At 53.8% G+C, this 15,336-nt stretch overlaps 1 protein-coding gene across 3 annotated transcripts; it reads left to right on the plus strand.

The window, feature by feature from the left end:
* The first annotated feature begins 752 nt into the window (after positions 1-752).
* On the plus strand, positions 753-15,134 carry TNFAIP3 (TNF alpha induced protein 3). 3 transcript variants are annotated; one of them, XM_070557323.1, is made up of 9 exons: positions 753-953; positions 3,688-3,996; positions 7,244-7,434; positions 8,065-8,212; positions 8,361-8,531; positions 9,324-9,504; positions 10,616-11,535; positions 12,079-12,275; positions 13,171-15,134. In XM_070557323.1, exons 2-9 carry the CDS (start codon positions 3,702-3,704, stop codon positions 13,450-13,452), a joined length of 2,385 nt encoding a protein of 794 aa, XP_070413424.1. In that variant the 5' UTR covers positions 753-953; positions 3,688-3,701; the 3' UTR covers positions 13,453-15,134. The 3 variants fall into 3 exon arrangements, with proteins under 3 accessions (XP_070413424.1, XP_070413423.1, XP_070413422.1); XM_070557322.1 differs by having other exon boundaries at positions 754-953; positions 12,079-12,260; XM_070557321.1 differs by lacking the exon at positions 753-953 and adding an exon at positions 956-1,303.
* Positions 15,135-15,336: the final 202 nt, after the last annotated feature.

Genomic DNA, 15,336 nt, shown 5'->3' on the forward strand with positions numbered 1-15,336 from the left:
TGGCTCTCTGCCCTCAGTTCCCTTCTGCCTACAAAGCGCCCCCGCCGCCGGCGCCCGGCTCTGTAGGCCTGTCCCGGGAGAGGAGCAGAGCTTTCCAGTTTTGAACCTGAGACGCGCGGCCCGGCAGTGCGCGCAGGTCCACGAGGGGACCACGGCTCAGAGGACTCCGGTCTGGGTCTTGTCCAGCCTTCCGGGCACTGCGCCCAGGCGGCCCGGCGCATGGGGGGACAGGCCGCCCCGAGCCCCAGCCCGCCCCGCCCGGGGGTTTTCAGGGTTTTCTGTGTCTACGATTTCCCTCCGTGTTCTCCGAGTTGATGATTTTCTGCAGAAAAACGGCTGAGAAAAAGAACCGATTTCATTTCCAGTTCCCATCACCGCGATTTCCACATGGATGTGACGTGGGGCCGGGCTTCCGAAATGCCGGGTGACTCACTGGGACACCCCGGCGGGGGCGGGGCGGAGGGGCGGGGCCAGGCCTGGAGGACAGAGCCGAGGCGGAGGCGGGGCCGGGGCGGAGGCGGGGCCGGGGGCGGGGCCAGGCAGGGCGGGGCCGGGCTGAGGGGCGTGGCCAGGCAGGGCGGAGGCGGGGCCTGGCTGAGGGGCGGGGCCAGGCAGGGCGGAGGCGGGGCCGGGGTGGAGGGGCGGGGCCGGGCGGAGGCGGGGCCGGTGGCGCTCTCGCGGCCCCCGGGCTCCCCCGGCTCGGCCCGGCGCGCTGCTCCTCCGCACGCTGCGCCCCCTGGCGGCCGTGGGCCGGGCGGAGCTGGCCGGCGGCGTCACGTGCCTGGAAAGTCCCGGTGGAAATCCCCGCGGCGCGGCGGTAAAACAGAAAGGGAAAAGGAGAAGCGGCAGTCTGCCGCCCGGCGCCCCGAGAGCCGCCAGCGTGCAGGGCGCCGCCTCCGCCCGCCCCGCGCCCCAGCCCGCCGCCCGGCCCCGGCCCCGGCCCGGCCGCACAGGTAAGCGCCCGCCGCGGGGACAGCCGCCCTGCAGCGCCGGCGCGGGCGCTCGGCCTCGCTGCCGCCCCCCTCCCGGGCCCCTCCCGACGGCGCGCACCCGCCTTGGGGGTCGCGGTCCTGAGCGGGGGGCGCGTCCGCTCCCGGCCCGCCGTCCGCGTCCTGCACCCCGGTCCGGGCAGGCGCCTGTCGGGGGAAGAAGGACACCTGCTCTGTGTCCAGTCTCCAAGCCGCTGACGCTTTCCTTGGCAAGCCGGGCTGCTCCAGGGTCTCCGGGCAGCGTTTGCGGCGTCCTCTGGACCACAGCCTCTATTATGGAGCAGCCGCTTACTGCTCCCTTCTCGTAGTCTAAGGTGCTGCTTTGATCTTTGCAATTCTTTGTGCAATCTTTGAATTTTTGGAGGGATACCTTCCAAAACTTCGATAAGGTATTTGTTGATAAAGTGTCAGTAAGGTAACAGAAATGGAAAAGAAGCGTAAGGGTAACATTGTGTGTCTTTCCCTGTAAGGACCTTGTAATCATAGGTCAGGGACATTTGTTGTTTAATCCTAAGTGTGCAGAAGTCCAAGACTTGGGAGTTTGGGCAAGGAGGCGATTCTGCAAGCTGTGCAGGGCTGCACCTGTGGGTGACATGACACTGGGCTGTGGAACATTGACGTTTGCGTGGCTTGCATATGGTTTACAGCTCTCAATATTTGAGATCTTTGCTTGAAAGATCTTTGGGTCAGAAGAGAATAATAGAAGAGTCAGAAAAGCAGAAAGAGGCAGCACTTAGCTGGTTTCAGATTGTCCTACTCCATCTGTTTCCACCCGAGAGCGGCCGGCGCTGCAGCCGCAGGTGTGCTGTTGTGGGACTAGGAGGGGGCAGGTGGTGGAAGACCTGGCTTCTAGGCAAAGCTCCGCCTCTGGACAGGTCAGGACCTGGGCAGGACCTATGCTTCTGTTGCCTTAGCTGCAGACTAAGGTGGTCGAGAGATTTCAGGACGGGGAATGAGGTCGTCTTTGATTTTTAGCGGCAGTCTCCAGAGCAGCCCTCAGCCTTCTGTAGCTGGTCGGGCAGAGCTTGCTGAGTGATGGAATGACATCGTGAGAGAACTCTTGCCATGCCACAGACGGGAGGTGTGCTGATGTTTTTGTTCCTTCATCGTGTCGGTGGTCCTGCTGTAATTTTGCCTACTTGCACCTGCAGGGAATTCTGACATCACAGGAGAGATTACATCTGACCCAGAGAATGACTTCTCCCAGGCCTCACCTGGCAAGCAGATTAGGAATCCCGATCCAAAACAGAAAACTCCTCAGAAGCAGCCTCAGGTCATCTTGTCCCTCTCGCCTTTGAGTGGTCCACAGGCATTTAAACCACCTCATCAATGGCTTTAAGAGAGCCTACACCCACCAGGAGTGGATTCCCTAAAATCCAGATTTCTTCTCCCACTTACATAGGTTTAAGGTCTGTCTCAACTAGGATCCTGCCCTGGCAAACGGTATGATGGAGGAGTGGGATTGATAATCACTGTGAAACTTCCTAGGGAGTGTCTCCATGCTCTGAAACCACCTTTGTCTTCATTTTGGAAATTAGGATGTGCGGCAAGGCACCCTACAAAGGGCTGGTGAATGAGAGCTGCTCTCCACACAGCTCCACCCTGCAAAGACCCCGCGTTGCATCAGCTCACTTCATTCCACTCTTGGCATGGGTTGTAGATGCTGGTTTTGGCCCCTCCTCTTGCACTTCTCCTGAGTGGCCCCTGGCTGGAACTTCTTTCCTTGTCTGCTTCCACACTTCCATTTCCTTCCACCAGTCAGTTAGGCTTGAAGATTCCAGGGTGAAGACAGGGTGGGAAATGCATCTCAGTGTTGGTACCTGGAGGAGGAGGAGAAGTCTGGTTGGCAGCTGAGCTGAAATCATTGGGCTCCAGTGTCTGCTCTTGGAAGTGTAGAACTTATTATTCTGTTACTGTTATTATTCTGTTTCTTATTCTGATGTTGTAAAGGTCAGTGGAGAGGTTCTGAAAGACTCCTGTTGGTTTGCTCTTAAAATTGCAAAGCATCTTTCTGGAAATAGGCTTTTTCATTGGTCATAAAACATTCAGTTTAACTCTTTATAAACATTATAATAAATTTTATGAATCAACGCTTTATAAATATTTCTCTTTGGGGCTAAAGAGGAAACTGATCAGCAGCCTGGGTGACAGCACAAAATTGCAGGATTTTTCACAAAATGTTTACTGTCATATCATGGGAGTAGGTGCTTAAAAGGGAGAAATCAAGACTTTGCAGAAGAGCTAGGTTTGCTTGGGAAGGGTATTAGGGGAGGACCCACGGCCTTGCCTGCTCCCTCATGCCTGTAACCAGCACTCAGCGCCCCTGAGGTCCGGTGGCAATCCCTCAGGCTGTCAGCATGAGATGGGAGCCTGAGTCAGCCAGGAGGTGCAGCATCTGCTGCTGGCAGACGGGCTCAGCTCCCTGATGAACGTTACTGAAAACGCGGGTTATCCCCCTCCTCTTCAGTACCCGCTCTCTGCCTTCCTTCTCTTGTTTAGACTAATCTTTAAAAGTGATGTAACTTAAAACACTCCAGTGTGAGTTAATCTTTGGGGCCAGCTAGTATCCTGGGAGTAGAGGTGACTAAGATCTTTGCCTACAGATTAGTATAATGACAAGCTCAAGCACTGGGGTTTCCTGCACCAGGTACTCGGGAGCAGGGTCAGAGTGGCTGACGGAATGGGTTTCCCCCTCCAGGTGCCGTGATCACAATGGCTGAGCACGTCCTTCCTCAGGCTCTGTATCTGAGCAACATGCGGAAAGCTGTGAAGATAAGAGAGCGGACTCCAGAAGACCTTTTCAAACCTACCAATGGAATCATTCATCATTTTAAGTCCATGCACCGATACACCCTGGAAATGTTCAGAACTTGCCAGTTTTGTCCCCAGTTTCGGGAGATCATCCATAAAGCTCTCATCGACAGAAACATCCAGGCCTCCCTGGAAAGCCAGAAGAAGCTCAACTGGTGTCGAGAAGTCAGGAAGCTTGTGGCACTGAAAACGAACGGTGAGATTCGCTGATGTCTGGGGGGCTCCTGTGGTGCGGCACCTGCTCATTCAGTTTTAATGGCATTGCCCCAGCTCCAGTCTCCTCTGATCCCTAGACACCATAGCATGGAAACTATATGGGGCATGTGATAAAAGCAAGCTGGCTTCCTGAATATTTTTATTAAGGATGCTTTGTAGTTGTGTGTGTTAGAGAGCAGAGCACACTGAGGCTTGGGGATTGCGTTTCTAAACACTTTGCTTCCCCCACCCCCGTTAGGTGACTTATGTATCTAATTCTTGCAGCTGTTTAATCATCTGTGAAATACCCTTTCCTGGCCGGTAATGGAAATATTAAAAGGCTTTAGGTTCAAAAGGAAAGCCTGGTGTGAAAACTGGTATTACTGTTGTCCCCACTGTCAGTAGGAAACACTTGTGGTGATGACATTACACTTGCTGAATTGGTGGCATTTTATGGGTTAACCAGTGCTTGGCTGTTGAAGGCGCGAGGGTCGCAGCAGCGTTCTGTCGTCTGTGGTCCCGTGATATGACACGGGGAGGTATTTCAGATTTTAGTGCAGGTGTCAGCCTTCTATGTCAAGGTTTTTAGGGGTTCCCAGCCCTGAACTTCTTGCTGTCTGTGCCTGTCTGCCTCTTGGCCCTTTATTACTAGTCTCTGTTTCCTGCTGTAAGCTGTACTGTTTTGTTTTTTAATTATTTCCTTTGAGCGAGAATGTGTACATCATAGAAGCATCCAAGCATGCTGTTTCTCGCAGCTACAGAATGCTACATTGTAACGTAGCTATTACCAGGAGCAGCTAGACTGTCCGCCTTCAACTGAGTGCTCCTTGTCTGGGAAAGAGCAGGAAGCTCAGGTCCTCTGCCAAGGGTGGTCCTAAACCTTCCTGACCGAAATGACACGTCCACGCGCAGACGATGACTTGATGAGAACGTTAACTGAGATGCGTGTTAACTTTGGCCGCGTCTGACTCTCGTGACTTGGAGTGACTGGGATGTGTTTTTCGCTTTGCTTTGAGGAGTCTCGTGCATCACCCCAACATCTTGCCTGTATTTTCAGAGCGTAGATTCTTAGAAACATCAGTAGAGAGAAAACTGGGTGGCTAGTGTTTACACAGTTCTTGGCATTAAATCAGTTGATGCACAGAAGTAGGTAATTAGGTTAAGTCATCATCAAGAGGTTTATATTCTTGACAGTTTGTGATTTTAACTCTCTCTCGTTTTCTTACAAAAAGAGATGGGGTCGACTTTGGGAGACTTGGAAACAGATTCTGCCAAATAGAAATGTGGTAGAACGAGGAAAACCTTCTTATCATGAACAGAATTAGTTGACATTTTAAGTTCACTTTGCTCTATTTCCTTAAGAGAAGAAATGGACATAAGTAGTAAACACTTGTTTTGCAAAGATAAGTCATTTAAATCAACAAAGATTCACCTTACAGATAAAACTACAAAAGCCAATGCCTTTTGATAACATTTTCTGGGAAGTAGGGATTTTAGGCTCAGAATGCTTTTATTTCTCCACTTTCAAGAAAATTCCTTAAAATTCTGGAAAAGGAAGAAAAGCTGTTTAGGGGAGGGGAGAAAGCAAATGGCTTTTCCTCTCTGATTTTTATTAGCACCTGTTTCTTTTTTTAAGCCCTCCCCCACAGGAGGGTTCAACAGAGTCAGTGGTCTGTTTGGGGAGGGGGTGATTCACAAGTTTGCATTTGAGGATATGAGACTGCGGTGAATGAGGAAGGGAGTAGGTGGCACAGAATTGAAACTTCATGCGAAAAATTCCAGCGTCTATTGGCTGCAGCAATTTCACTTGTATAATGAGTGGCTTATTCCAGCCCGCCCTGACCACACCCACTTGGAAAGTCCAGGGTGCACTTGGCAGTTTAAATGTCTACACACCAGAACAAAAAGTACAATAGCTGTTGCTCAATTGCTAGTCAAATAACTTAGCGCTGGGGAATTCCAGATGTTACTTAGGGAATTTTGTTCTGGTGCATCTCAATCAAGAACTGAAAGTAAGCAGAAGAAGAAGAAGGAAGGCCTTATCTGTGCTCTAGATTTTGCAAAGGGGAAATTTCAGCAGAACGCGGTCATTGCCACACGGCTTGAGCCATCTTCACTGTTTGTTCGTTTGGATACTTATTTAGCCAGTGTTTCTAAGTGTGTAAATTGAAGGCATACTGTCTGTGGATATACATTTGAGGGGTTTTCTTTGTTGCTTTGGTTTTTCTTACGGTTTGACTATAACGAAAACTTGGTAACATTTCACATAGCTTTTATTGCCCTACTTACAGAGCAGTGTAAGAAAACAGGTGAACCTTTCTTTATAAAACCAGCTGTGCACCTGCCAAAGGAGATTGATTTAACTTTTTTAATTAAAATTCCCCCCAAATTTTTATTGTTTGGAGGTTGTAAAAAATGCCATCTCTTGAATGTGGATCTTAACCTGTGAAAGTAACAAATTAATAGAATAAAATTAGATCTCTTTCTCAGAATGCTCAAAATTCTTAAAGTGCTAGCCCTAGACACTGGATTTGTGCCAGTGTAGACACCCAGGCTCTCCTTAACTTTTAGAAAGGGCTATGCAGCTGTTAGCCAGCAGGTTCACGTGAGGCGTTTCTGGGGGCCGTGGCAGGTAGGCAGCAGGTAATTAGTTTGCAGCTCTCACTGTCACTTCACAACCAGGAGAGGACATTCCAAGGCCCCAACGGCAGCAGGGGACGGTCCAGCCGTTTATCACGAAGTCACAGCCAGACCATCCCTGTCCAGCAAACGGGCAGGCCAGCCTCCTGGCTTGCACTGGGTGCCCGCTGTGGTCTCCTAGAGTTAGAGAGTCAGTGCAGAGTTGTGGCCAGGACGTGGAAGAGCAATGGAAAGGGACAGCCTTGAGAGATGGTAACCCGAAGGCCTCATGTCACACAGGGACAGAATCCTCAGAGAGGTTTAGGAATGGCCCCCAAGGCCACTCATGCAGTCAGGGCAAAGCCAGGCTGGAGCCGCGTCCCGCAGGATCAGGCCCTGGTCTCCGGCTCTGTTGCTCTCAGTCACTGAAAATGAGAGGAAAAGGATGCTTTTCTTCCTTAAAGCTGACATCAGCTTGTGAGCTGTTGTCATGTGGCCCCTGACTGAGAAATGCGCCACCTGCATCGCCCACCCGCCCCACTCAGCCACGAGGACAGCAGGGCGGGGTTGGTTCTGACCCGCTCCTGGGCCCTTGTTGCGGCTGCCTGACGTCCTTGCTCTGTCCGCAGGTGACGGGAACTGCCTCATGCACGCCGCCTCCCAGTACATGTGGGGCATCCCGGATACGGACCTGGTGCTGAGGAAGGCGCTGTTCAGCACCCTCAAGGAAACCGACACACGCAACTTCAAATTCCGCTGGCAGCTGGAGTCCCTGAAGTCTCAGGAGTTCGTGGAAACGGGGCTTTGCTACGATACCCGGGTACGTGTTCTTTCCTGTTTGGCATCTGTCGACTGGGCTCCATGGGGACACAGGACCCTCAGGCCAGCCCTACTGTCAGGAGCACGTAATGGGCCGGGTCACGTGCGCTCGGCCGAGCCCAGCACGGTCCACAAAGGACACCAAAACCTCCTGTCGCAGGAGCCCGAGGCTCCTGTCAGCCGGGCGGGCGGGTGCAGCTCCTGGCTGTGGCCGTGCACATGGCCGGGTCCCTCTGATCCTGGCCCTCCCTGCGCCTCCTTGGTTCTTTGGTCCGATCATCCTCTGCTTGTTTCCTGAGCCTGCCACTCATGCTCAGGCGCCAGCCTCCCCGGTCTCGGTCACAAGCTGGGAATTTTGTGCTCATTTGGACAAGGGGCTCCAGTGTTATGCCTCATCAGGGATTTTTCTGAAGGCAGGTGCTGTCCCCATCCTCCCCCATTTCTCAGTCTGCCTTGTAGTGGAAAAAGTAAAGGAAAAAAACCAAAATGAGGAAAAAAGGGTGATCATTTGAATGATGATTTCCAGAAAGGGGAAGAGTAAGCTGAGTTAAATAAATGAATAATTACAGGTGGAGTCAGAATGATTTTTGACGCAGAGTCCCTTCAATCATCTTTTTCCATCTCCCCTCAGAACTGGACTGAGGAGTGGGACACCCTCATCCGAATGGCGTCCGCGGACACCCCGGGGGCCCGAGGTGGCCTGCAGTACAGTTCCCTGGAGGAAATACACATATTTGTCCTTTGCAACATCCTTAGAAGGCCCATCATTGTCATCTCAGGTGAGAGACCACCCCGTGTATTTGAGTGTGTTCCCGCTTTGATGTCCTGACTCCTGGGAAGAACCCAGAGCACCACAGTTACAGGCCAAGTCGAATTTGATGGGAGTCACCTGAGGGCCTTATTTGTTCTTTCTCTTTCCTTAAACAGACAAAATGCTGAGAAGTTTGGACTCGGGCTCCAATTTCGCTCCCTTGAAAGTGGGCGGGATTTACTTGCCTCTCCACTGGCCGGCCCAGGAGTGCTGCCGATACCCCATCGTCCTTGGCTACGACAGCCACCACTTCGTGCCCCTGGTGACCCTCAAGGACAGCGGGCCAGGTGAGAAACTGACACTCGATTCCCTTTGTGACTGCTGGCAGACAGCGTGCACCCCGCTCCCTGGGAGCGTCAGGCTTCACTCTTGCTCCTGGTTGAAATGGGCTCCCTGAGCCTCCGTTGTTGAAACTCAGGGTTCTGCCATGTGCATGGTTAGCGGCATTAATGCCACAGCAGTGATTGAAGCCCCTGCCTTTCCGTGTAGGGCGTGGGCAGCCCCTCAGCACATAGTTACGGGTAGAGGTGCGCCTGTAGCATCACCATGACGTTTCTGTAACACACGACACTTGGCACACAGAGCGCAGCCTGGCACCGAGGAATGCAGCTTAGCTGCTGTGGGGACAGCTAACTGTGCAGTTGAGTCCATCAAGTGCGTTATTTTGTTTCATGGCGTCCTCACAACATCCCAGTGGGCTGTAAGCCTTGGTAGCCTCAGGTCACAGGGGAAGCACTTGCAGCTCAGAGAAGTTAAACAACTTGGTGATGTCACAGAGCTTGATAGTGGCAAAGTCAGGATTCGAACTCAGGTCCATCTGATCCTGAAGTGTGGAGATTTAACCAATGAGATCCGCCCCCTCCAGGCAGCTGAATACTCTGTGAGCTTCCTGGAAACTGCATTGTCTGCTAGAGTCAGTGCAGTCTCCTTCCACGGCTGGGCGTGTAGCCAGAGCGTGCTTTTCCACCCCATGCTTGCACCCTTTCTGTGCCTGCAGAATTTCACCATTACCCCTCTGTGGCCTCACACACAGTTTCGTTCAGTAGAATCATATTTCGCTTGTGTTATTTTTCCCTCAGAAATCCGAGCCGTTCCCCTTGTTAACAGAGAGCGAGGAAGATTTGAAGACTTAAAAGTTCACTTCTTGACGGATCCTGAGAACGAGATGAAGGACAAGCTGCTGAAAGAGTATCTGACAGTGATGGAGATCCCGGTGCAGGGCTGGGACCATGGCACCACCCACCTGATCAACGCTGCCAAGTAAGGGTTTCCCCCTGCTCCGTCCTCGGCGTCCGGCTCCTGCTTCAGCCGCATGAGCTGCTCCCGCCGGGGCCTTGGCAGCGAGCAGCTCTGGAGCCGGTTTCCCCCGATGGGAAACACACGGAGAGGCTTGTGTGCGGGCGGAGGCTCACCTCAGGCCTGCTGACTTTGGTGTCAGATGGGAACAAGTGCTGGTTCGGAATGATCTCCCTGCACATCTGGAGGCTCAGACTCAGAATTAAGAGTGTGTTTACATCAGAGATAGTAGTTTTTTTTTTTTTTAATTGCCCTGGTCTTAGATCAGCAAGTGAAAATTCTTGGAAACAAAAGCCTTTCTCTCTTGGCTTCTTGGCGAGGACAGATGGACAGACACATCAGACACAGACTGGGTTGCAGAATGTGTGTATGTGGCAGCTGTATGATTTTGCCACATGGAAAGTGGGGGAGAGACCCAGAGTACCTGGTGTGCAGGTGTCCAGACTTTAAACGCCAGCTTTATGATAGAGACACCTGTTTCTTAGAACTTGAAAGGCATGAGAGATGACCACAAAGGCGTCAGGGAATTGGTTTCTCAGGGTGGAGATTCACAAACTACGGGGTGTCTGAAGTCAGCAACACCTCCAGGAGTGTCCGCCTCTCGGTCGCTGTCAGCTCCAACAGAGATCAGGCACAGGTTTAAGAGGAATGACAGCAAAATGCAGAACACAGAGTTCCGGGGTAGTTTGTACCGTAAAGCAGACAAGCCCCAAATGAGTTCACTGAGTCGTGTTTTACTAAGAGTTTGATCTCTGAGATGTTAGAAAGCGAGTGGCTTTTTGAAAGAGGAGACAGGAATTCAGAGTGGAGGCAGCCCCAGAGTGGCCCTTTCTTTGGAATTATCTGTGACTTGGGTGGACCCAGACGGATTAAATATGATGGTGATTCTCAGGATAATGATGTCTCAGCGGCCCTGGGCCGCCGCTTTCCTGTGGGCCTGCGTCTCAGGGAGCCGTCATCAAGCCGTCTCCGTATCCAGATTCTGAGAGTCCGCGCTGTGAGCTGAGGATGAGAGTCATTGTGTGTGTCTGAGTCAGTGTCTGTGTCACCTCACGTTCTCCCTCGTGGTCCTCAGGTTGGATGAAGCGAACTTGCCCGCAGAAATCAACCTGGTGGACGACTACTTTGAGCTGGTCCAGCACGAGTACAAGAAGTGGCAGGAGAGCAGCGAGCACGGGCGGAGAGAGGCGCCCGCCCAGAGCGCTCTGCAGCCTTCGCTTCCGCACCTTTCCCTCATGGACGTCAAGTGCGAGACGCCCAACTGCCCATTCTTCATGTCGGTGAACACACAGCCCCTGTGCCACGAGTGCTCAGAGCGGAGGCGCAGGGGCCCGAACAAGCCCCTGAAGCTGGGCTCCCGGCCAGGCCCTGAGGCGCTGCCCGGCGTGGCTCTGGGGGCCTCCCGCGGTGAGGCCTGCGAGCCCCCGGCCTGGAGCCCCGAGGAGCCGGCCGGGGGCCCCCGCTCGGCCCCACCTACGGCCCCCAGCCTGTTCCTGTTCAGCGAGACCACGGCCATGAAGTGCCGGAGCCCCGGCTGCCCCTTCACGCTGAACGTGCAGCACAACGGCTTCTGTGAGCGCTGCCACAACGCCCGGCAGCTCGGCGCGGGCCCCGCCACCGAGAGCGCCAGGCGCCTGGACCCTGGGCAGTGCCGCGCCTGCCTCCAGGACGTCACCAGGACCTTCAACGGCATCTGCAGTGCTTGCTTCAAAAGGACTACAGCAGAGCCGCCCTCCGACCTCGCTTCTGGAGCCCCCTCTTCCTGCCATCAGCGCTCCAAGTCAGACCCCTCGCAGCTTGTCCAGAGTCTCTCCCCACATTCTTGCCGCAGGCTGGGGAACGAGGCCCCCGCCGGCTGCCTATCTCAGGCCGCTCGGACCCCTGGGGACAGGACGGCCACAAGCAAGTGCAGAAAAGCTGGCTGCATGTACTTTGGGACTCCAGAAAACAAGGGCTTTTGCACCCTGTGCTTTATCGAGTACAGAGAAAACAAACGTGAGTGAACCAGTGATTGGCTTCCTACCCCCGTCTCAGACCCCTTGCCTAGGAGGCATGTGTTCCCTAACCTCCAACACGGAGCCCCTCTAGGCGGTGGGGTAGGATGTGGCCTGCACAGAGGGACAGTCACAGTGGCTCTGCCAGCCACACACAGAAGCAAAAGGCAGAGAATGCCACGTTCCGAACGCTAGAGAGCCTGTGGGTGGAGTTCACAGACCTGTTTGCATAAGGTTGTCCGGTGTTGCCTTTTTAGGGTACAGCTCAGACTAGACTTTTTTGAACTCTGATATATAAGAGAAACTCCAAATCTGAGCAGCAGTAGTTGGAGAGAGGGCTGTCTGTGCTGACCTTGCGAGAAAACACTGGGGTTTTAGAAACCTCTGGTCCTAGAGCAGGAGGGAACGCTTGGCCCCTGTTCCGGTCCTGGGATGAGCAGTGCAGCTGTGTAATCTCTGTTTGGACCTGTCCACGGCCCCAGTGTCAGCGTCTGTCCGCCTAGGGACCCACCTGTGGTTCTGATCAGCCTCAACTCTCTTCTAGGTTTCGTCGCTGCCTCGGGGAAAGCCGGCCCCACAGCTTCCAGGTTCCAGAATGCCGTCCCCTGCCTGGGGAGGGAGTGTGGCGCCCTGGGGAGCACCGTGTTTGAAGGATACTGTCAGAAGTGTTTCATTGAGGCCCAGAGCCAGAGGTTTCATGAAGCCAAGAGGACGGAAGAGCAGCTGGTGAGACACTTTGAGGTACTTGCCCCCTGCCCGGTGCCCTTGCTGGAGCGGTTCCTTCCCATGGTGACGCGCAGACTTCACTCCCTGCCGAGCCCCGGGAGGAACGGGGGGAGTCGCTGTGGCCCCGGGTTGGAAGGGCAGCACCTGCTGTTAGTTTTGTGCCCTAAGTATGGTTTAGAATCCATTTTAAAAAGTGAGTAAAATCTGCCATAGGGGCCAGCCGGATGGTGTAGTGGTTAAGTTCATGCACTCTGCTTTGGTGGCCTGGGGTTCGTGGATTCAGATCCCAGGCGTGGACCTAGCACCAATCATCAAGCTACACTTTGGCAGCATCCCACATACAAAATAGAGGAAGATGGACACAGATGTTAGCTCAGGGCCAATCTTCCTTACCAAAAAATTAATAAAAAGTATAAAAATAAAATAAAATCAGCCATTCAATAAAACCACTCAATGCCTCCAGAAAGCCAGATGGCGATCAGAGATTGTTGGATTGGTAGGAGAAGCACAGAACTACTCGTGTGCTTATCACGAGGAGACAGGGGAGCCAGAGTGTCCAAGCCCCTCCGCTGAGTGGTGTACACAGAAGGCACACCTTGGTTAATAGGTGCCTCCCGCCCTGTTGTCCACAGAAAATGGGGTCTGTTGAACAGGACAGCTTCCTACTGACCCACATGGAAGGGGCGGGCTGCGCATGGCCCTCAGGGGACCGGTGGTTCCTCGACCTCCCTGGGGCTGGGTCTGCCTCTGGGATGGGGAGGCGGCGTCCTTGGGGAGCAGCTGTTCACAGACCGCACCAGGGGCTCTGGGTCCCCTGGTTGTCCGAACTCTCTGTGGGGTCCCTGCCATTGTGTGAGGTCATGTCGTACCCGAGACTCATGTTGACGGTGCCCTCTGCTCTTTCCACCAGAGGTCGAGCCAGCGCAGGGACGTGCCCCGGGCCGCCCAGAGCGCGGCCAGGCCTGAGTGCGCCCGCACCTCCTGCAAGAACATCCTGGCCTGCCGCAGCGAGGAACTCTGCATGGAGTGCCAACACCTCAGCCAGCTTGTGCCAGCTGCCCGGCGCGGTGAGCCAGCGCCCGAGGAGCCCCCCAAGCAGCGCTGCCGTGCGCCCGCCTGCGACCACTTCGGCAACGCCAAGTGCAGCGGCTACTGCAACGAGTGCTTTCAGTTCAAGCAGATGTACGGCTGACCGGTGGGCAGGCCGGCCCCATGGCCGCAGCACAGCACTCCCCGCAGCAGGGCCCCGCGTGTCTCTGAGCAGGGAGGAAAGATAAGCACTCGGCTGTGACAGGAATGGTCCCAGGTGGCCTGGGAGCGGCACCCATGACTGGCGGCAGATGGCGTGGGGTCTGCCCCGGGCACCTCCCGCCAGCCAGAAGGCCAGGGACTCGGTGGGCTTCAAATGCACGCCAGGACTGCCTCGTCGTGGTCTGGTGGGCCGGGAGGCCAGAGCTGTGGCACCTGCCCTCCGTCGGACGTTCTCCGAGCCGTGAGGCTGCATTCCTGGCCCGCAGCCTCCGAGGGAGCTCAGAAGCTCAGGGAAAATGGACACGTGCAGAGTGTCAGCAGTTAATGGCTTTTCCCTCCCTGCCTCGTCCCTGTGCCCCCGACAGACATGGCCAGAGCAGAACCATCCAGGGGCTGTGAGTCTGAGGCTGCTGAGACAGAGTTCGTTCACACTGAAAAACGAACCAGCTGCTTTTGACAAAATGCACCTTTTAGAAGTCAGACTGTTCCAGTGGGGAGCCTGCCGCTCGTGGCCGTCGCTGTCTTCTCTTCTGAAGAGGGTGGCTTGGACTGAGGTGTGCACATCCTGGTGTCCCCTGGTGTGGCAGATGCGGCAGTTTTTCTTATGATGGTGAATGCTGCCCTAGGAGTTGAAACAGGAGAATGAATAATAATAACGTGTTTTCTGGTTGTTGTGGGGGCACGGCTCATCAAGTTTTCATGAACTCAGATGACTGTTTTGTTGTGTGTTTATAACTCACTTTATTTATTTTATTGCAAATATCAAAGTTATTTAAATGAAGCTGTTCCTTCTTCCCTGGGGAAGGCTCTCTGGTGTCTTCCGGAGGTAACACCCTCGCCCGGGTCGTGTTCCGACTGCAGCAGGCGTTGGCCCCCTCGATGCCTTTTGGGGCCTTCCCTGGGAGAGGACAGATTGTCACCTACACCCAGAAAATCTCCTGCTTCCTCTGACTGAGGCTTCGGCAGAGCGCTTCCCAGCTGCCCTCTGGGAAAGTGTTCTCACAGAATATGGATGCCTCTGAGTATCTACCTCCTTAGAGAGAAGACCAGGAAGGAGCAGGTCCCAGGGGCAGACTTGGCCCTCGGTGAGGTCTGGGGTGCTGGGAGGAGACTCCAGTCCAGTGACATCCCCGCACTGGGACCACAGAACCCCATCACCACAAGTAAGAGGAGCCCTCTCTGCCCTTGGCCTGCAGATTGTCAGTGTGCTTTGTGTTCCTGTCGTCCTTGTTCTGGAACAAAAAGGAGGGAAACACATTGTCCCCAGAGGCGAAGGCCACCCCCATCGGGTCTGGACAGGGTCCTGAATGTGTGCCATCTGCCACTCGCAGCCTTCCTGCCTGCCTGACATGCTTCCTCCTGGAGTCCATCTCCCTGACATTCTTTGTAATTTCTTTTGGAAGATCCCAAATAAAATCCAGCATTTTCTCTAGTTCTTTTAAATATGATATTTTAATATTTTGTGTGTATTGATATTTTCATTCTTAATGTGAAAAACTGGAATTATTTATACTTATTATAGAAAACATTTGAAATTTGCACATTTAGTTGTTCTTAATAAACTGCTATGTACTCTGTTTCTTGGTTTCTCCAACATTAAAAAATAAATTATTTAAGAACAAATTTTGATGTGTTCTATTTACAAATGATGAAAGAAAAAGACAGGCTTTCATGTTAAGACCTCGCCTCCCCAACAGCTTTATTTCAAGGTGTCCCTGGGCAGGGGATGCATTCCTCACCCGGGGGTGGTCAGAGGACTCTGTGGAAAGAACTGCGTGAGGGCCAGCGCCTGGTCAACAGCGGGGACGCCGAGGCTGAGATGGGA

This window comes from Equus przewalskii, chromosome 9 (genome assembly GCF_037783145.1).
Source record: "Equus przewalskii isolate Varuska chromosome 9, EquPr2, whole genome shotgun sequence".
Lineage (NCBI taxonomy): Eukaryota > Metazoa > Chordata > Mammalia > Perissodactyla > Equidae > Equus > Equus przewalskii.